At 45.0% G+C, this 19,233-nt stretch overlaps 1 protein-coding gene across 5 annotated transcripts in view; it reads left to right on the top strand.

Moving 5' to 3' along the window:
• The window catches only part of SCHIP1 (schwannomin interacting protein 1), a 416,513-nt gene that overhangs the window by 320,309 nt on the left and 76,971 nt on the right, over window positions 1-19,233 (top strand). Inside the window, exon 1 of one of the 5 annotated variants that reach the window (XM_085634732.1) lies at window positions 6,679-7,108. The exons of the other annotated variants lie outside the window; for them this stretch is intronic. Coding sequence (XP_085490858.1) covers window positions 7,079-7,108 — 30 coding nt within the window. The 5' untranslated portion in view covers window positions 6,679-7,078. Of the gene's footprint in view, window positions 1-6,678; window positions 7,109-19,233 lie in introns of those variants that run through there. 5 annotated transcript variants of the gene reach the window in all.

The following is a 19,233-nucleotide window of genomic DNA, read 5'->3' as shown; positions in this document are numbered from 1 at the left end:
ACTTTCCTGGAGTTGCCTCCCGCGTTGCACTCGGCACTGTCCTCCCTAGTCCCAGCAAGCACTGGGACCACGTCATGGACTCCCTGCAATACCCGCGCTGCTCTCACGTGAGAGCAGCCCGGGGATTGGCCTGAGCAGGCAGGAAAGAAGCCTTGCTCAGACCTGGGAGTCTGTGGGGTTTCTCCAGCCCAGCTGCTCAGTGCAGCTGGGCTGGAGGAAACCTAAGTGCTCATGTGTGTTTTGGTCGGCTTGAGACGGCCGGCCAAAACACATATGCGCACTTAGGGAGTGGCGTGCACGTCGCGCTCCTCCTCCCAATGCCCCGCCCCTTCCTTCGCAAGCTGGCTCAGATCCGGTTAATGAAAAATAAAACAATGACATAGTTTTATTTTCCATTTACTGGCTGTGAGCCAGGGAGTGGGGCTATGCTCCTCCGCCATTGCGGAGGAGCTGCCACTGACCTGAACACCTCAACAATGTGCACTTCAGAGAAATAACTTGATGGTTAGGAATGGAGGTCGACTCGCATCCGAAGTTCACAGGCAACTGGTTGCAACGTCAACAATTGTGTTCCTTTCATTAATGCAGTTGCTGCTTGTTTCTTTGAGTTACATTTTGAAATGTAAGTCTTGGTGTCACAGGGGAACACCAACCATCAGTGAGTGAGTTTAGTGGTGTATCCTGCACAGCCGTTTAGTCAAGAACTCGCTTTTCACTCTTTATGAGAGTTAAAGCAACTGGTTTGATTGAGAAACATTCAAATTAACTTCTATGTCTTCCATTCATCATCATCAAAAAAAAATTATTTAGCAATGTTTCCAAAGCATATAAATAGAGCTCCCGGTTTTATGGTATTTAATTTTTTTGCCATTTCCATCTGTATTTATCCATATTTATTTTTTGCTAATTTTGTCTGTATTTATCCATATTTATTTTGTGGTTTTGTGGAAAAATTAAGCTAAAATTAGTATATTTCCACATTTATTTAACTGATAAATATGCACTCATGCTTGAATGTCTGGCAGGTTTCAGTGCTGTGAACACCCGCAGAAGATAAATCGGTGCACTTATATATAAAAATATGCAAATTTCAGTATCAACCTTGTGCATATCTACTGCTGTTAAAGCTTCTTTACTAAAATTCTTTTATTTTTTTTACCCCCTTATCTATCAATCCATACATCTATTGGCCTGGCAGTGATGGCAAAACGTATTTAGAATTACTCAAAAAACAACCCAATTTCTGTTTTTATCCACATTTAAAAATAAATACAGACAAGAAAATGAATGTTTTCTGTCTGTATTTATCTGTAAAATCAGTAAAAACGGAAAACAGGGAGCCTTACATATAAAGTACACAGAATATAATTCTCAATGTTTTCCATTCAATATTTGGTGTCCAACCTCACAGGCAGATACAGCAATAAGATTAGTGAAACCCAGTGCATTTTATAGGAAGCATATCCAGCGTTTCTCTCTTTAACCAAAAGTGATACAGAAACATTCTGCTTTTCATTTTATGTTCTATAAATTATTGAAAGTGAATGTCGAAATGCCTTGATACTCTTATTCTTTCAATAGCTGTGATAAACATATCAAGTTCACGAAGACTTACACAAGTTGGGTTTCTGAGTGAAAATCGTGACATTCAACAAAATGTACACCCCCCTACAAAACATTTGTGAGTCACTCACAAGGAAAAGTTAAGCGAGTTAAGTACTTGTGTACTAAATTCTTGCTAGTTTTTAGCATGGCACTGTTTTAAAGTACCCTTTCGGAAGAGCAAGGTTTACAGTACAGACAAAATGTCAGCGAGTTCCCGGTGGAAACCTTTTTGTGAGTATTAATGGGAGAGAGCTAGGGGGGGTATTTACTTGCATCCAAAATAATTTTACAAGTTGCCATGGCCAACTGACTTGAAGAACACGTGAGTGCCACAAGCTTAGGAAAGGTTGAAAAGTCTACATTAGGACAATAATCAGGGAAAACTTTATGTAAAGCTGTCAGCCTGTGGTACCATATATTTGGTTGTTGCATATATTTCACTCTGAGTTTGGGTATAAGTCCTGAGTGAAAAGAGCACAAAGGGGGAGTGGGGTCATAATACGTCTCAGCATCCATCCTTGGAGTTCGCAGGATCTTCCGATCCCTAACTCTGTTGATCTTCCTTTGGTTAAATTGAGCCACGTCACCAACCAACCATGCACATTTTATGTCTGTTTTGCCAGAGTTCAGGACTACTAAGGGGGCAATATTTTTTGTTGTGGTATATCGAAGCAAATCACTTTTGGGAGGGTCTGGAATTTCTGTAGTAAATCAGAACAATTGTCTTCAAATTTCCTTTCTATGACTGTTATATATTCAATTATGTCAGCTTCTCATTGTATCTGAACAGTATAAGCGATCTAGGTCGCGAAATGACCCTCGGTTTCATTTCGAAACATGTCAACTCCCAGAAAACATAATGCCTAGACTTATTAATCCTTTTGTCAGATAAGGATTAGACATTCATGAATTAAAGATGTCTAAGGGTGTTCCCCTACTAAATTGGTATTAATTTGATCTTGGTTTGGCCAGTAACTATTGGCCTATTTCTGATCTAGTGCTTTAATATAGGCTTCTGTTCAGAGCAGTTACCACTCAGATTGTGTTTAATTTTGCCAGGTAGAGGGACATAATTGTCAATGCATAAGCCGGCACCCAAACTAGTCCTCAGAAGACAGTCACTGGCACTACCAAATGTTGGGGTTGCGTAGTCTTGATTCCACCTCCTGCCTCTTTTCATCCACCACCAGAAACTCCCTGCCCCTTTATCTCACTTTTGCAAGTTCTTTTTCATTCCTGCTTTCTGCCTTTGTCACTGTTTCCCATCTTTTCTCTTCATCCTACTGTTCCCCATTTGTGTTTTTTTCTCTCTAGCTCTTGGTCAAAGCCTGATGAGGGGAACTAAGTGCTGGTTCCCAAAAAATGGCTGCCATTGGTCTCCACATGCAACCACCAGCTCAAATTAGGCACTGATAATCGCCTTCAATAACCAGGCTACCCTGTAAGCACAGAGAGTGGTAGTTAAAACTCTGCTGATCGTGCTAAATTTAAGTTTTAATCATCCGTGCCTTACATTTGCAGTAGAGAAGCCTCCTTCCTACACATTCACACATTCTCTTAGAACCACATTACAACTCCTGTGTAAATTCATGAGGTTTAGGGAAGTGACCAAGAGAAGTCATCACTTTTTTTTCTCAGACAGCTATTTGTGGAACCAGCATCCATGGAGAATTTGAAGCATAGATGACAATTTCTACTTTAAGAAAGAGTTTAGCACCCATCTCTTTTTGCACTAGCAGGTCCTTTTGAGATGAAGACATTAAGCTGTTTTGTATTTGATTGGCATGTACAAGTGCCAAGAAACACCCAAGTTGAGATTTGGCTATGCAAGAATCAAATAAAATAACATAGCAAGTGTCTGTAGTTCTTTTGGACTTTCTAACGGAATTTCATAGGGTTAACCATAACACTTTCCTAACTAGATTGCATGAAATTGGGATTGGAACCACTGTTCCCAATTGAAATGCAGTATTTCTGTCCTTTAGGTCTCGGAAAAGGATGCCATTTTCTTATCAATCTGCAACCAGAGAACTGCATAGTAGAGTTTTGCAAGACCTTGTATTGTGACCCATACATTTTACTGTTTTTACGACCCCTTGAATTTGTTGTTAAAAAAACATTTGTGTTATTGTCTGAGCTGTGCTGATGATGCCAAAATTAACATGGAGCATAGATAGCTAGCAAGCACCCCTCTTTCACCAAGCACATCTTCAAATTCAGCACATTTGTTTGGCCTCTCTGTTTGACACCTGCACCAGCCACAGTTTTCAAGAATGCAGGAATGCTAATCAATTCTGCTGCGCATTTATGGCCCTGCGAACCCCCACCCCGCAGGGCAGGCTCCTGCTACCTCCTGGGGGACCTACCCTCTGGAGGTAGCTGTTTGCTTTTTCTTGGTGGGAGCTGACCGCTCCTGCCAAGCAAAAGCAAACATTACTCCGCTTTCTGCAAGCTGGATCTGTCAAACAACTCCAGCTTGCAGAAAACCAAGTTTTCATCTGTTTTCTTGCACACAACTATGCTTGCAGGAAACAGATGAAAACACTGCTTCTGCAAGCAGGGATCTGCTCTTAAAAGCAGATTCTTGATTTCTGCAGCATTGCGGGCTCCCGCAACTGGGACCACGGGGGCGTTGGGGCTCCTCGGTGATCCTATTGCACACGGGTGCCCTTGGGCACCCAGGAGACATGGCCGGGGAATGGGGTGCAGTCCCTTGGGCTGAAATGGTCCCGGGGAGGGGGCCACACGGCCCCCCTCCTCTATTCAATTAAGGCTGAGCTTGGGGTCCCCAAGCCAACATTGGCCCAGGAAGGAGGGCTGCGCTGCCCCCTCCCCTATTAAAAATTTGTTTTTTTTTATAGGCTGGGCCCCGGGGCTGGGTTTCCCGGGCTGAAATCGGCACTTACCTCCCCTATTTAATACAGGCCGGGCCCTTGGGGGGTGGAGTCCCCGAGGCAGAAATCGTCCTGGGGAGGGGGCTGCGCAGCCCCCTCACTCATTTAAATTATATATTTTTAAAGGTAGGGCCCCTGGGATGGGGTCCCCGGGGCCAAAATCATTCTGGGAAGGGGGGGGCACGTGGCTCCCCTTCCCATTAAGTTATGGCCGGGCCGCAGGGAAAGGGGTCCCTGGGGCCGTATGTGGCCGCGGAGGGAGGCCACATGCCCCCCCACTTTAACGAAGGTATTTAGCCACAGGGAGGTGGTGATCCCCAGGGACTGGGGGTTCACGTGGCCCCCCGCACAAGTTTTAAAATTAAAGGCCCCTGGGAGGTTGTGGTCCCCGGGGCCCAGGGGTCCGCATGCCTCCCCACATTCATATAATATAAGGAGATGGTGGTCCCCGGGGCACACAAATGCCTATGGAGGGAGGCCCCATGCTCCCCCCTTCTTTAATGTTAAAATAAATGGACATGCCCCCAGACCTGGCCCACATGGGGGCTTTTTCCTAAACAAGCGCAGGAGCCCGCACTTGTTTTTTGTTTCATTTCTGCCGTGACACTCACGCACCTCCAAACAGACCCACTGAGACACTTGTGTACCCACTCACAGACCCACTCACAGAACCATTCAGGGACTCACAGACCCACTCAGAGACTCACACACTCACTCGAGACCCACTCAGAGACTTATGCACTCACTCACAGACCAACTGAGACTCTCACACACTCATCCACAGACCCACTCAGAGACTCACACATTCCCTTTCAGGCCCAGTGAGACACTTATACAGCCACTCCCAGGTCCACTTAGACACTCACACACATTCAGTGATATCATCAGTGATGTCACTGACCATGTCATGAGTGATGTAATATGTGAGGTCATAAGCAGTGCATTGCGGGGTCGTAAGTTATAGTTAACTCAAGCAACTATAACTGCAGAATTTCACTGGTTTTGTACGAGCGAAATCAGAGCCTAACTATAACGCCCCTGTAACCTTTGGCTTTTTCAATAGGTAAAAAAATATGTATATATGTATATATGTTTAGTACTATCTCAACAAAAGAAGCAAAGCAACATATTGGGAACTTGTCTTTTGTTTACTAAAGAAGAGATATAATCGTTTTCTGTTCTGTAAGCAAAGGTGAAAGTAGGTCACAGTTAAACAGTTTGCTCCATTTTTTTTTTAGCTGAAAACGGCTTGCGCATTGAATTTGCTGAATGTTTGCTCCAGTGAGTAAAAGAGAATATAAAGGGGGTTTGAGCAAAGCATATTTTTGTTTTATTAAACTGGTTACAAAAATAGCAAGATTTTTGCAAAATGAAACTTTCATTCCTTTGTTTTTATTTTGTGTGTGTACCACTATTACGTATAGGAGTGCACGCTGTGTGAAATGGGTATTGTAGTTCTAAAAGCTCACTTAATGTAGTATTTGGAAACGCCCCCTGGAAGAGTACCTGCATAATGAAAGTTATTCCCTGGAGATATCCTGTGCCAGTTAAGGGCCTTCCCTGGTAGTCAATCATGCGAGAAGCAGTGTAGGCTCAACTGTGAAGCGGTTCTTGCTGGCAGGTCTCGAGGCGCTGTTTGTCTGCTGGCATCCTTGGAATGCAGGTGGGGGGTTCCAGCAGCGTTCCCTCACGTTCATATAGGGAAGTTTCAGCCCGCTGCCGGTGCACAAATGTGATATATTACAGCTGACTTTCCCAGTGGTGCCACAGAAAATGTGCAGAAAGCAAATACGACACAGGACTCTGAAACTGAAAATGTAGTGACTGTGACTTTCTTTGCACTGGACAAATGTTTTATCAAACCCAAATTACGAAACGTTAATGGTAAATTACTAATGCACACGTGTAAGTGTGTGTTTGGTGACGAGCTGTGTTTTTGTTCATATGAAGAACCAAGTGGCGCACATCTTAATGAAAAAATAAAAATATTTAACACGTCTCCCGAAATAGAACTGTATTTCCAGTACATTATATCTGTGAAAGTTTTAAGAAAAAAAAGTCTGTTAAATAACTAGTCGGGAGCGGCGAGGGCAGAGCCCCGCAGGTCTGAACAGCTCCCCTCAAGCCCCGACGTGATGTCTCTTTCACCGCCCCCCTTTAAAGAGGGCTGGAATGTTTCCACATGGGTGCCCGGCCTCGGCAGGTCACACCAGCCTCAGAGGACTCCGCTTTCTTTGTGTCCCGCGTATAATTGGCTGATTGTGCTGGAGATGAGCGGCTCCCCTCCCCCCAGCGCCCACACTGGATGTTAGGAAGCCTGGCTGGCGGCTCCCGGAGGAGAGCGGCGCTGCCTGGCTCCTCACTGGCAGAGAGGCAGTGCTGCTGCTATTGCGCAGGCTGGAGCAGCGCGCACACACACACATAGGCACGCAGCATCCATTTTAATCTGCCGGCTGCTACTTGCCTCGCTGGGGCGCGCTCCGCTCCCTCGCCCCCCTTCTGCCGTCATTTATTGTTCCAACGCCGGCGGCTCGATCCCTCCTGCCCTTTGGTGGCCGCGCCCTGTATAATGCACTGAGATGGTGCACCAGGAGAGCTGCGCGTACCAGGTAAGGATGCGAGCCGGGGTTGGGTCCGCGCGCTTCCCCTCGGCTGGGTAGGGATGCCGGCCCAGCAGCAGGTTGACTGCTATGGAAGGATGGATGGCGCGTGTGCTGTTTATATTCTACCCCGATGTAAATTCTGCTGGTGTCTTTATGAAAGGCTCAAATGACGCGGGCCTGTGCTGAATTTTCCGCGAGTGGCGCGTGCATGTTGTGGTGCTCTGTGCTCGACGCTATACACATACCGGAGTCCCTTCCATTTTGCACAGTGAAGAGACCAGCATGGTGCTTCTGTGCGTGAAGCAGAGAGCCACTACTGAGAATTCAGCCTGTTTAGAATGATTTATTGTTTGGTGGTGATGGCATGTCCCTTCATCTTTGGTCCACCGTGTTAGATTTGCAGTGCAGGTGCTAAATGGTTGTGGCGCCCACACAAATAAACGTCTTGTGTGGCTGCCTCTAAATAAACATGGCTTTGAAAACAGTGTGGCAGTGGCTGGGATTGTTGCCTTTCCATATAATCTAATATACCATATCATATTCTTGCAAGAGCAGCGGCAGAGAATGTTGGGTATTTCCACAGCCTTGCATGTGCCACACAGCTAGGTTATGTAGGTAGCGCGCGCGTGTGTGTGTGCAATGTGTAGTGCTTGTATTTACAGGTGACACCCAGCAAGTGTGGCCAGGCACTCGAATTGCTGCTGTTTTGGATGGCAGAAGGGTTTCCAAGCAGGTGCCTTGGTAACACCTGTCTCCACGTGGGTTATGAATTATGTACGCTGGTCTTCAAGGCTGGGAGGTGGCTCGGTTGGCACACGCACCTGATGCGGTGTAATGTGGGCAACCACTGGGGTACCTGGCATCTGGTTTTAGTTCCAGCCTCAAACTATACCAACTTGGCCAAAATGAGCCGATCACCTTCACACGCTCTTTGGAGAAAATACAAACGTATGACAGAAATAATTCATATCCTATGTAGGCATTTGGTGAGGTGAAATGTTTTTATATTATTTAAAATCTTTCCAGAGGCTAACTTTCTCCGTTAAAACCTTCTAAAAAATATTTAAAAATTGCGTTAAGAATAGTTCCTGTTCCAACGAGCCCTGTAGTTTGGTTGCTTCGAGTCACTTGAATACTTTGTTAAATTGTTAATTGAGTGCAGATTGGTTTCTCAGCCTGGATGTTTACGTTGATTTATTCCATAGTAGTGAATGGCAGTTGTCTCTGAACCACAGCATGCTTATTGACGTCATGCCAAACTTTATTATGTGATAGGTTTCCTGATTGGAGTGGGGCCTGACTTCTTGTCATAAGGTTAGGTTGCGCATTTTAGGTCTGGCCTTTGCTGGCTCCTCCGCTCCTTTTCACTTGCTGTCCCCGAGGTGACATCCTCTGGACGTGTGCTGCATAACCTTTGACACGCAAATGTAATTGTAGTCACTTAATTTGGTGATTGGGTTATCCATTTCGGTACGTTTGGTGCGTTTTTGTCACGCATTGTATTCAATAAAAAGAAAGCGCCTTGGGCACTCAAGTGATAACGCGCTACCGAAATGTTCCTTTACAATGCATTACTGCACTACATTCTTGAGATACCAACAGTTTGAAGCTGCTGGTATGTATTTTTACCCCTGACGTTGTACATGGTTATTCGTTGTTTGCGTTGTGTGTTGTGTGAGCACACAGGGTTCGGTGTGAGGTGCTTACACAAAGTAAGCATCCCCTCTTTGGAATGTTTACCCAGTGCACACATCTTTCCTTTCCCACCCGGGACGCCTGCGTTTGATGACTTCCACAAATTAAGCATCTCCCCTTTGGAATGTTTACCCACGGCACACATCTCTCCTTTCCCACCACACCCCGGACACCTGCGTTTGATGACTTCCACACAGATGGGGTTGGAAGTGTCGGGGACAGCGTGGGGAGTGGACTGGTGACGTGGGCCCACCTCGTCGGCGCGCGCTCGGCTGTGGTGTGGGCGGAGATCTGTAGAGACATGCCTGCTGGAACGCACGCCATCACATGCTTGCCTTTCATTTTCAAGCTGCTCAGATTTATTTTGTGGCCTGGAATTGGGCATAGACGCGTTTGACAACAGATGGTGCCGACTTGTCAAATTTAGAAATGTGTTTTTCAACTCCTCTTTCTACACTGCTTACCTTCTGTGTTCTTTGACTTCTTTCTGGCTACTGGAGTTAAATACACCATTAATACTTTATGGGTTCTGAAGTAGCGTGCTACTCACCGGAAAAGCGTTTCAACACCCGATCAGGGGTAGCAAGCGCTATATAAATGCAAACCTTTTCCCTCTTCGATCCCGCCACTATCCTTCTCAATCCAAATAACTGACTAACTTATCCACCACTCAAATTACTTTCATATTTGACTATACTAATTCACCATTAATCCTTTCTGGGTTCTGGAGTAGCGTGCTACTCGCCGAAAAAGCGATTTGACGCCTCGTATGGGGTAGTAAGCGCTATATAAATGCAATAACAATACAATATGGGGGAAGGGAGGGGAATGTACGTGGCTCTCACTAGTGCCACAGATGCAGTGCCACCAGTGTCTAGGTGCGTGAGGAACCCACCGTGGCCCAATTATGGCTGCCTTTTACTACCTAACTGAGGAGGAGGGAGGGCTATTTTAATTGCTTGCCACTCCCCCCAGAATTGGTCTAGAAGAGACAGTGAGATGTTCAGTAATAATTATTATCTTCTTAAACAAAGCAGACATGCTCTTGCAATAATACGCCATTGTAATTCTAAACAATCCCGTGCAAAACCATCGCCTTTGCACCAACCAGAAGAGAATATTTAGTGTCAAGGACCAACGTATTCATGTTAAATTCATCACCCACCAAGCAGTGCAAAGTGTCACGTGTGTCTGAAAAAAATGCATCTGATGATGAAACACCACAGGATGCACATAAGCTTAATGGGGGTCAAGCATAGCCCACCCACCCCCAACCAAGAGATGTAAGCAAATGTCTCAGCAACTTGACGATGGGTCCACTTCATCAAAACTCACAAGATGATGGACGGAATGTTGCACAATGGCAAAACATTCACCCCCAGTCACAGATCTGGGTTTAATCCATCGCTATTTTTCTCACCACGCCACCCCAGTTCAGACATGCCCATATGCAAATCAGTCTTGACCCTGTGCCTCATGGGAACAGTCCAACCCGAACTGCCAAGCCATGTCTTCCATGGACCGGAATCAAGCATCCTAGGACCAGTTTCGGGGGTTTCACCCCTCTTCAGCCAGGATAGCTTGACTCCAGTGGCGTAGTGAGCACGGGACCCACGTCTGGGCATACCCTTCCCACATAGGGCGAACCACAAAACACACAAGATGATGGACGGAATGTTGCACAACGATGGAACACCACAGGATGCACATAAGCTTAATGGGGGTCAAACATAGCCCACCCACCCCCAACCAAGAGATGTAAGCAAATGTCTCAGCAACTTGACGATGGGTCCACTTTGTCACAGTTTGGAAGTAATTCAACACAAAACTGATGAAACTCGAATTATCCAGTCTGAATGGCCAGGTAGGGTTATTAATTTAGGGCTTAATGTTTCCATGGACTTCACTGATCACAGTCATGGGAAGCAAGTTGATTTGTGTGAATATGTTGCTTACAGCACAGTAATCCCGAACTTCTTCCCCTTGTTTCTTCTCTTCCAGTGCAGTTTGCCTCCAAGCTGTAAATCTGAGCCTGTGCTCTGTTGAGTTTTTCCAAATTTCTGTGTTTTAAGAACTAAACTATGTTTTTTTTTTAAATCTAAGAGTCCCTTTACAGACTTTGGTTCCTTTTAGCACACTGAGCAATCCTAACAAGGCGTGGGCTGCCTTGTATCATAATTGCATTTATATAACGCTTAATAACCCTGATTAGGTGCTGCATCCGTGGCCTACCATTTAAAAGAAAAAAAACAGTTTTTAAGAGTTTAATATAGCATGAACTAGACCAGAAGATATCTGGTATCAGAGCGCTTTACATGAGCACCACTTTCGTTACACAAGGACACATTCATTTTTGTTAGGTACGGAAAGATTAAGTGATTCCCCAGAATCACAGGATGTTGAGCGTCATTGCAGAAACTTGAACCCTGTTCCCCCAGCTTCGAGGCCGACCACTCAAGCCATAAGGCTACATCCTCCCCCCTATCTTGTACTATAATTGCATTTATACAGTGCTTCTTAACCCTGACTAGGTGCTGCATCACAGTGGCGGGCGGGTACCATTCTACATAGGTGAGCGCTTGGTCGGAAGAGTGGTCAACTACAGTGTGGCCTATGTGGTAAGCCTTTTGATGTTGCATGTGAATGCAAAACAAATGTGGGTTGTAAAAACTCGAGTATCGTGGGGAATCTAAAACTCATATCTAACTTAATATTTCACAGTACAATTTTAGATATTATTAAAGTTGTGAAAGAGTTAAAACGTTAACGCTAACACACAACAAATGTTCCTACTTCGAGCTCATACTGAGTATCCGTGGCACATATTACTAAATTGTTGCATTCATTTTCAGTACTTTGCTGATACTCAAAAAGTTACTTATTTTTAGGAAATGGACAAACTGCTATCTATCCATCCATCTATTCATCCATCCATCCAATACCCTGTCAGGCTTCGAGTGCTACATAAAATATGCAAAAAAAAAAGTAAGAAACACTGAGTAGTTCCCAAGTTTCTAGGTTAATTGCAGCTCCTTCATATGGATCTCCAGTTGAAGAAACTTCTCTTTACCTAAAACTTGGGAGCTACTCAGAGTTTATCTATCTATCTATCTATCTATCTATCTATCTATCTATCTATCTATCTATCTATCTATCTATCTATCTATCTATCTATCTATCTATCTATCTATCTATCTATCTATCTATCTATCTATCTATCTATCTATCTATCTATCTATCTATCTAATTTCTAAACACTTATGAACCTGAATACTGAATGGTTTTCAATGGTGCGTTTTGATATGTTTTTTTGCTGTTAAATTGATTGGTTCTTTTGAACCTTTGTAAAACTTGTCTTGATGTAAAAATCATAAGGCTGAGGTGTGGGTCGAAGCTTCTATAAAGATAGCCTTTAAGCAATAGTTAAAAAAAAAAAAAAACAGGGATGTTTATCAGTCGTGAATGACATAAGAATAACTTGCACCGCTGTGATGCACTGCTTAAGCTTAAGACCTCACATATTACATCACTCATGACATCTGAAATCTATGACAATGCAAAGTACATATTGTAGGGAGTAGGATCTGCTTCTTATAGTTACCCCCACTTTTCGCTGATGTTTCACTATTTGCGACTTAGTCTGGCTGGGATCCTGCTATCCAGGACCCCAGCCTAGCTGCTTTCTCATCTAAATTGATTGAATGTACTTTAGGTACAGTCCAGATTGGATTCTGGGGTACCCTTATAAGTCCCTAGTATATGTTATACTCTGTACCCAGGGCTATATAGGTACCCCAGAGGCCTCCCAGGGACTGCAGCATGTATTATGCCACCCCTGAGAGTCCATTTAAAATGACACCGCAGGACTGCTACAGCAGCCTGTGTAAGTTGGTGCATGCACCCCTTACTTAGATATACGTTCACTATATCTATCCTATATCACTGCACATATAAACCTATCAGTCACCCCTATAGCAGGCCTTATCAATCCTGAAGGCAGGGTGCTGGGTTTTATGTGAGAGGGCGCACCTCCTTGAGCAGAGTCCCTCTGCAGCCTTCGCAACGTATATTCCGGAGTTGTTTGTGATGCAGCCAACTATATATATTTAAGTGCATTATAACCTTGTGGTAAATGCTAACTTTAAAACGGCTGCATGGAAACATGTTGTGTTTGGTCTCAAACACCTTGGAATCATACCTCCACACTAGTAACTGGTGTAGGAGGTATGATTCCACCCTCCTAAAGGGACATATGCGACACACCAGTACACCCGGTACCAGCTTTCTCGACCCTGGCATCACAAAATGGATGCTGCCAGCCACAGACACGAGTCTGCCCTCCTGCTGCTGGACAAAACTCCGGCAGGGGAATGCCTGACAATAGGTTTCCTGTCACAGGGAGGTGTGACCACCTCCCAGACAGGCTTTAGCGTATTGGGGCTGGGTGGGTGCACTCTGAGAGTGGTTTGATGTCTGCACTGGGGGCACATTTGGTGTCCCTGTGCATAGTCCAACTCAAACCGGTTGCAGGAGCCATTTGCTCCTTCTCTGGTGCGAAACTGGACAAAGGACATGGGTGTAGCCACCCCTCTATCCTGACCCTCCCATAGGTGGGTCCCCAGAGTTTGTCCCACCCCTTCCTTCGGTATAAAGTAGGAACCCCTGACTACAGGACTTTAGATTTTACCTGGACTAAACTCTGCTACAGAAACCAAGTACTATGACGATCTGCACGACGCTAGACGACTGAAGAATCTCCCTTGGAGTAAAGGAGTTAACCCCGTGCAAGGCAGGCACCTAAACACATCTGACCGGTTTGCATCTCCCGAGCTCCTGAGGACTCTGAAGATTTCTGCAACACAGGAGGTGGGTTCCTGTGGTCTCTGAGGTTGAGCTGCGCTCTCCACTAGTCTGAGGCCTGTATCCCTTGTGGGGACCATGCAACCCAAACCCCTGTGCACCGTGTACATTTACAGCAGCATATGCTTTTTGGCGACCCCTGAGGCTGTGCTTTGGGCTACTTGTAGTCCTGACCCCAGCAGTAATTCCACTGAAGATTTCCGTGGGCTGGTATTTTGTGATTCAGCTCGAGGTCCCTTTGCGATCCCTGGTCCGTCGACCTGTGGGTCCCTGTGAAGGTAACTTTGACTTTCCTTAACTTGGAGAGTCCCCAGGATCTTGCTGGTCCTCACCGAAGCATCTTTCCTCTGACCACGTGGGTTGCAGTTGCCAAGGCTTGTTGGTGTTCAATCCGGACACTGACCCCCCAGCACTCGACATCCTTTGTGGGACAGCTCATCTCGGGACTTTGGTTGTCGTTGACATCTCCTGGTCCCCGTGGCTGCAGAGTCAAGCTTCACCTCTTCTCACCTGAAACACCAGACATCGGTGGGCATTCGTCTATCGTGCCCATGGTCACTGCGAAGTGACCCAGACTCTGTCCCCTCTGCTTTCAGGTTCTTCTCAGCTCCAATCCAGGCTTGGATCACACTGGACACTTTTCATCTTCCCGGCTGCAGCATGTCTTCGCATCACGCCATTGAAATCAACAAACGTTTCCGACACCACTTGACCCCTATGCACCCGGCTCCTCTGGGATAGGTAACACAGGTACCTCGGTACTCACAAGGGTGATGGCCTTAGAACCTTCTATGTTCCAAAGGGTTTGCTTGAAGTCCTCTCCGAAGTGTCCTTAATCTTTAAAATTCCAACCGCGACTTTAGAGTTGTACGGAACTCGTGTCTGTGTTCTCACACTGTGCCCGTCCTCCGTGGGTCCCCTGTGTCACTACCTTGGGTGTTTCCTTGGGGTCCCAGTGATTCTATGTGCTATAGGCACTGTGTCTAGTCAAGTTGTGGTTGTTATACCACTTTCTTAGTATATGGTTTGGTCTCCCCCTGGAGCCCACTGTGTATTGTGCTATTTACTGTCGTTCTAGTGATTTAATATTGGGTGCTTTGTTCTCTAATCTCATAAAGAGGTTAGTAGAGATTGTTTAGTAATAAATACATATATTTTATATATTCCTGGTGTGGTTCTCCTTTCATTTGGTCATTCAGGAGATTATAATCTGGTAAACCAAGCTGCTTTACATTCCTTCCAGACTTAGCCTGAAGGCTGCTCTCCATAGCTATCACTAGGATAGCTTTCAATAAAGGTTGTCTTTAACCTAATCATCAATAAGGGTTGTTTGGACTGGTACAAGGTGCCCACTTTAATTAGTGGTCAGCATATACCAGGCCAACTTCTCCCACATATAACAGGTGAATTTCCTTGGTTTTATATGAATATATATTTCTGCGTCTGTGTGTTATATATGTATATATAGAGAAAGAGACACAGGGAGAGAAAAATTGGGACTCCAGACACCTCAGATTGTTTTAATATACAGAACGCCCATGTTGGTTTCCTCAGTCGGTTTGGATAAAAAGATTTTACACTGCCTTAGTATTAAGCACTTTTCTGTGCCTGCATCATTGACACATGAGCTTTTCCCACCCGTAATCATTCAGACATGGGAGATTCAAGCTAAAATGGCTTCTACATCACTCAGAGGTACCTAGATTATTGTTCTAAGGAGGTCTGCAAAAGATTGTGAAGCACAGAAACACATCAACAGAATAGGTTTAGAGGCTATTGGAAAGATTGGGAATAATTACATTCAGGCAATTGTTAGACATGAAGTGTTGAAATCAAAATATCCTCTCAACTATTGACTCCTGCAAGAATTAATAATACTGGACATTCAGTTTGGCATTTCCTCTGAAGTACTTGAAGGACTTTTGACATATTATTTGGGGTGGGTGAAACTTGCAAAGTTTGGATTCCGTAGAGTTACACAAACACTCCGCAAGATTCTGTGGAGTTCTTTCAATGGGTCAAAAATATGAACGTCACATTGCTTACGTTGTATTTTGGCGAGCAGTGCTGAAAAATCAGCGCAAATGGCACCATGAAAGCCCAGGAGCGTGTGGCCATTCAAGATGATTTTGTCGCTGCTCGGTTAAAAATCTACTAGAGCGACAGCAAATCTACTCGAGACACAGCCCTCTGACCGCAACTTCCCGCATTAGAGAATCGTGTCGGGGGATGCCACATCATGCTTGTGTTCGCACTTCTGGAGATTCACGGCGGGGAAAAAATCCACCACGCAGCGATTGGTGGAGTTTGTCCGGAATTTAGCATCGCAAGAGGAGTGCATAGTCACCAAATTCTGCCAATTGGTGGTGGGTGGAATGAAACATTTCACCCACCACTGCATAATATACTTTGTACAATAATGAAGAAATATTTGAATTTTAAGATAACCATATAATATTTTTGAATGAGATTAATGGTATTTGCATAATAACTGCATACTAAACTGAAATACATATTTCTATATAAATGTTTTTCTTTGTATTTAATCAGTCTGTTGGAACACTCACCCTTTATGAAAGTGAGTATAAATTATTCAGTGCAGATAACGTTGAAGAACAGGACTGTGTTAACCCTGCTGTCATGTACAGTATTTTCTTTTCAATATTTCAACTCTGAGAACACCATCTGTTGTGAAATTAGGTCTAGGGCATGGCACTTGTTCTTATGCTGCCTCATGGTCATTATGTGGTGGGGAGATCTTACAGTGTCACAGGAAGTGTCTTGGTCCTTCCAACTCATCACCAGCCACAAGAGTCCCCCAAGGATCACCCCTCTTGCTGATATTCTTGAAGGCATGTAAGGCTCCTCCGCCCATCATCTTGGTGGCAAACAACATCAGCTTCCACATGCGTGTGAGTGGCACATATCTGCTTCCAAGTAAAACAGGAATGTGGAGCGCATCACCATTGAGCCAACTGCATGAAGCAAGCCTAGTACTGGATATACCTCCACTGTCTGTGCAAGAGCGGCACAAAGAGAGCAGGCCTTCTGAAGTCTTGCGTCAATCCTTGGTCACTCACATTTGTTTGGTCTCATTCTGTGGGTCCATCCACAATGCCAGTCCAGAAAAAATACAAACTGGGCATGTTCTTTTGCAACTATTTTACCTCTCAATGGAAGGCAGTCACAGAGAGCATGTTACATCATCTACACTCTTGCATGGCCTGATCCACCTTCCTGCCTCACTGTCAAAAAACTGCCCATGTTCTCTCTCTGGTGCATCCATACCATGGGTACTCACAAATGTGTGTTTTTTCGGGTGCCAAAAGTACAGTCTGGTTTGTGGCCGAGGGCCGCACCGATGGGTGGAGGCGGGGCTGCTAGAGGAAAAAAAAACACCTTTTCAAAACATTACTAGACAAGTGCAACATTCACCTGTAAACAGGCATGCAGGAACAAGAGGGATGCTGGTCACCTGTTCACAGAGACAGGGAGACCTATAAAAAGACCTATAAAACTATAAAAAGAGACGATACAGTGAAATCGGGGCGTGAGGGACAGACTTAAACTGGGACACAAAATATGCCGCCGTACCCCAAAAAAAGTTGCTGCTTTTAGTAAATTAGAAAACTTAAAAACTAACCCATGTCAGGATTTTTATTCAATAAAGACTTTCTGTATACGTTTTTTGCATGTTATGGAAGACTGTATGGATTTGAGCTTGATGCAAGAAATGCTCGTTTTAATATCAAGGGAAATCAACAGTAAAATCTGGCCCAAAAGCCTGTAAAACAGGCCCACAAACAGCCAAAAATCTCTCCATCACTGACCTAAAGTAGAACCTGCGAGGAAGTCAGACCGACGGGGAGCAAGCTGGCAGAGGAGGTGGTCTGCAGGTGACGAGGATGGCAGCAGGCTGGCCCGATCCACAGGAGGCCCCCTGCTGCAATCCTCAATGGCAGAGGGATCAGACTGCGGGCGACGTGGAAAAGAGCAGGCTGCGGGCTTCAATATTATTGGCAAATGTAGCAAGAAGCTCTCACAAACGCCAGCGGGGAATGTGCAACAGCTGACTTTTAAAGGGCCTTTGCTTCCCATCAGTGCCAGGCGCATGACATCACTGAGGCTATGAGTAAACACAAAGAGAGCTGCTGGAGCATGCGCAGTGAAGCTGCTCTCGCGATTGCTCCAGCGGGCCTTTTGTGTTTACAGAGACCCTCGTAGAGCCGGCTGCAAACAGAGAAGCTGTGCTGGGGTTTCATGCTAGCGGTCAGAGGTCCCCGGACAGCCCTGAAAGGTCTACCGGGCCACTGGCGGCCAGCGGGCCGTACTTAGAGTACTACGGCTCCATACCATACAGTGTGTAACTACTTTTTTAGTGGACACCCAAAGAGATGTTTAGGAAGCTTCAAAGAGCCAGGATTGTATCACAGCTCACATTCTGCTTAACACTCAAGGACTCTATCACATTTGCTGTATCGGATAGATGTGACAATTTCATGCCTGGCTTCTTAACCCCTTCAGTGCCACGCCCTTTCCCCGTCCTGTGCCGGGCGTTGCACTAGTGGGTGGGGTTCATGACGAGATAGTCTCGTCATGGGCACAGCACAACCGTGCTCCATGACGAGACTATCTCGTCATGGGCACTGAAGAGGTTAACACACCACTGGCTGCCTAAAACGGAGAGGTCCCAATTCAAGCCTGACGTTCGCACTATGCACATGTTGTAATCCACTTGTGTTTGGATTACATATCTGCAGTAAGAGAAGAAAACATGCTGGCAGAGTGAGTGTCAGCAAAGATAAATTTTGTTTGTCCAACATTTCAACCGTACATCTTGTCAACACAGACCACAAGACTCGGCCGATATGTAATCCGGGGATTAAGGGAATTAAATTCTACACCACACCAAATGAATAACAGGTTTATATTTGAAGGGTTCTGTTGATCTAGTTTAACCTGCATTATCTTTGTTTGCTTTTAGTGGACCGGACTTGTCTTCCTTATTTAATTGTCTAAAGGGTTTTTGTTACATAGAAGGATGTGTGTTACTGCTTAAGCAATTTAAGATAAATTGGTAGTTTTTGAGGAAAATATTTCTACATGTTATTTAATTTTTGTTTGTTAACTTTACATGGCAAACGGAAATCATTTAGATGAAGGAAGCCAACACGTGCTTTAGTGGTAGAGTCTGATAGTAAGATTTTTCACAAGGGCAAGTCTCTAAATTTGCTAACAGTGAATCCCTGTTAAATGGTATCCTCTATTAGGAATGTGAATGGGTGATGCTGGTCGTACACAGAGCTTTTAAGAGGCGTGGCTACCGGTGTGGTTACATTGTGGCGTGATTAGCCAAGTTAGAGCAATCTTTAGACTTAGTTGGTCGTGAAACGTTTACCAAGAGTATTTGTGGACATGTCTATGGAGTAGAGAAGGGGAAAGTGAACCACGGAGGGATCGGCAGGCTGGGAGTTTGAGGAGCATTAGAACATTGGAATGTTGAGTGCTCTATTGAAGACGATGGGCTTCAATGGCTGGTAGAAGCAAGGAGCATCAACAGCTGTGAACAAAGGCCT

This window comes from Triturus cristatus, chromosome 11 (genome assembly GCF_964204655.1).
Source record: "Triturus cristatus chromosome 11, aTriCri1.1, whole genome shotgun sequence".
In the NCBI taxonomy this organism is placed as follows: Eukaryota; Metazoa; Chordata; class Amphibia; order Caudata; family Salamandridae; genus Triturus; species Triturus cristatus.
The sequence above is the reverse complement of the archived record's forward strand: the minus strand, read 5'-3'. Positions and strand labels throughout refer to the sequence as shown.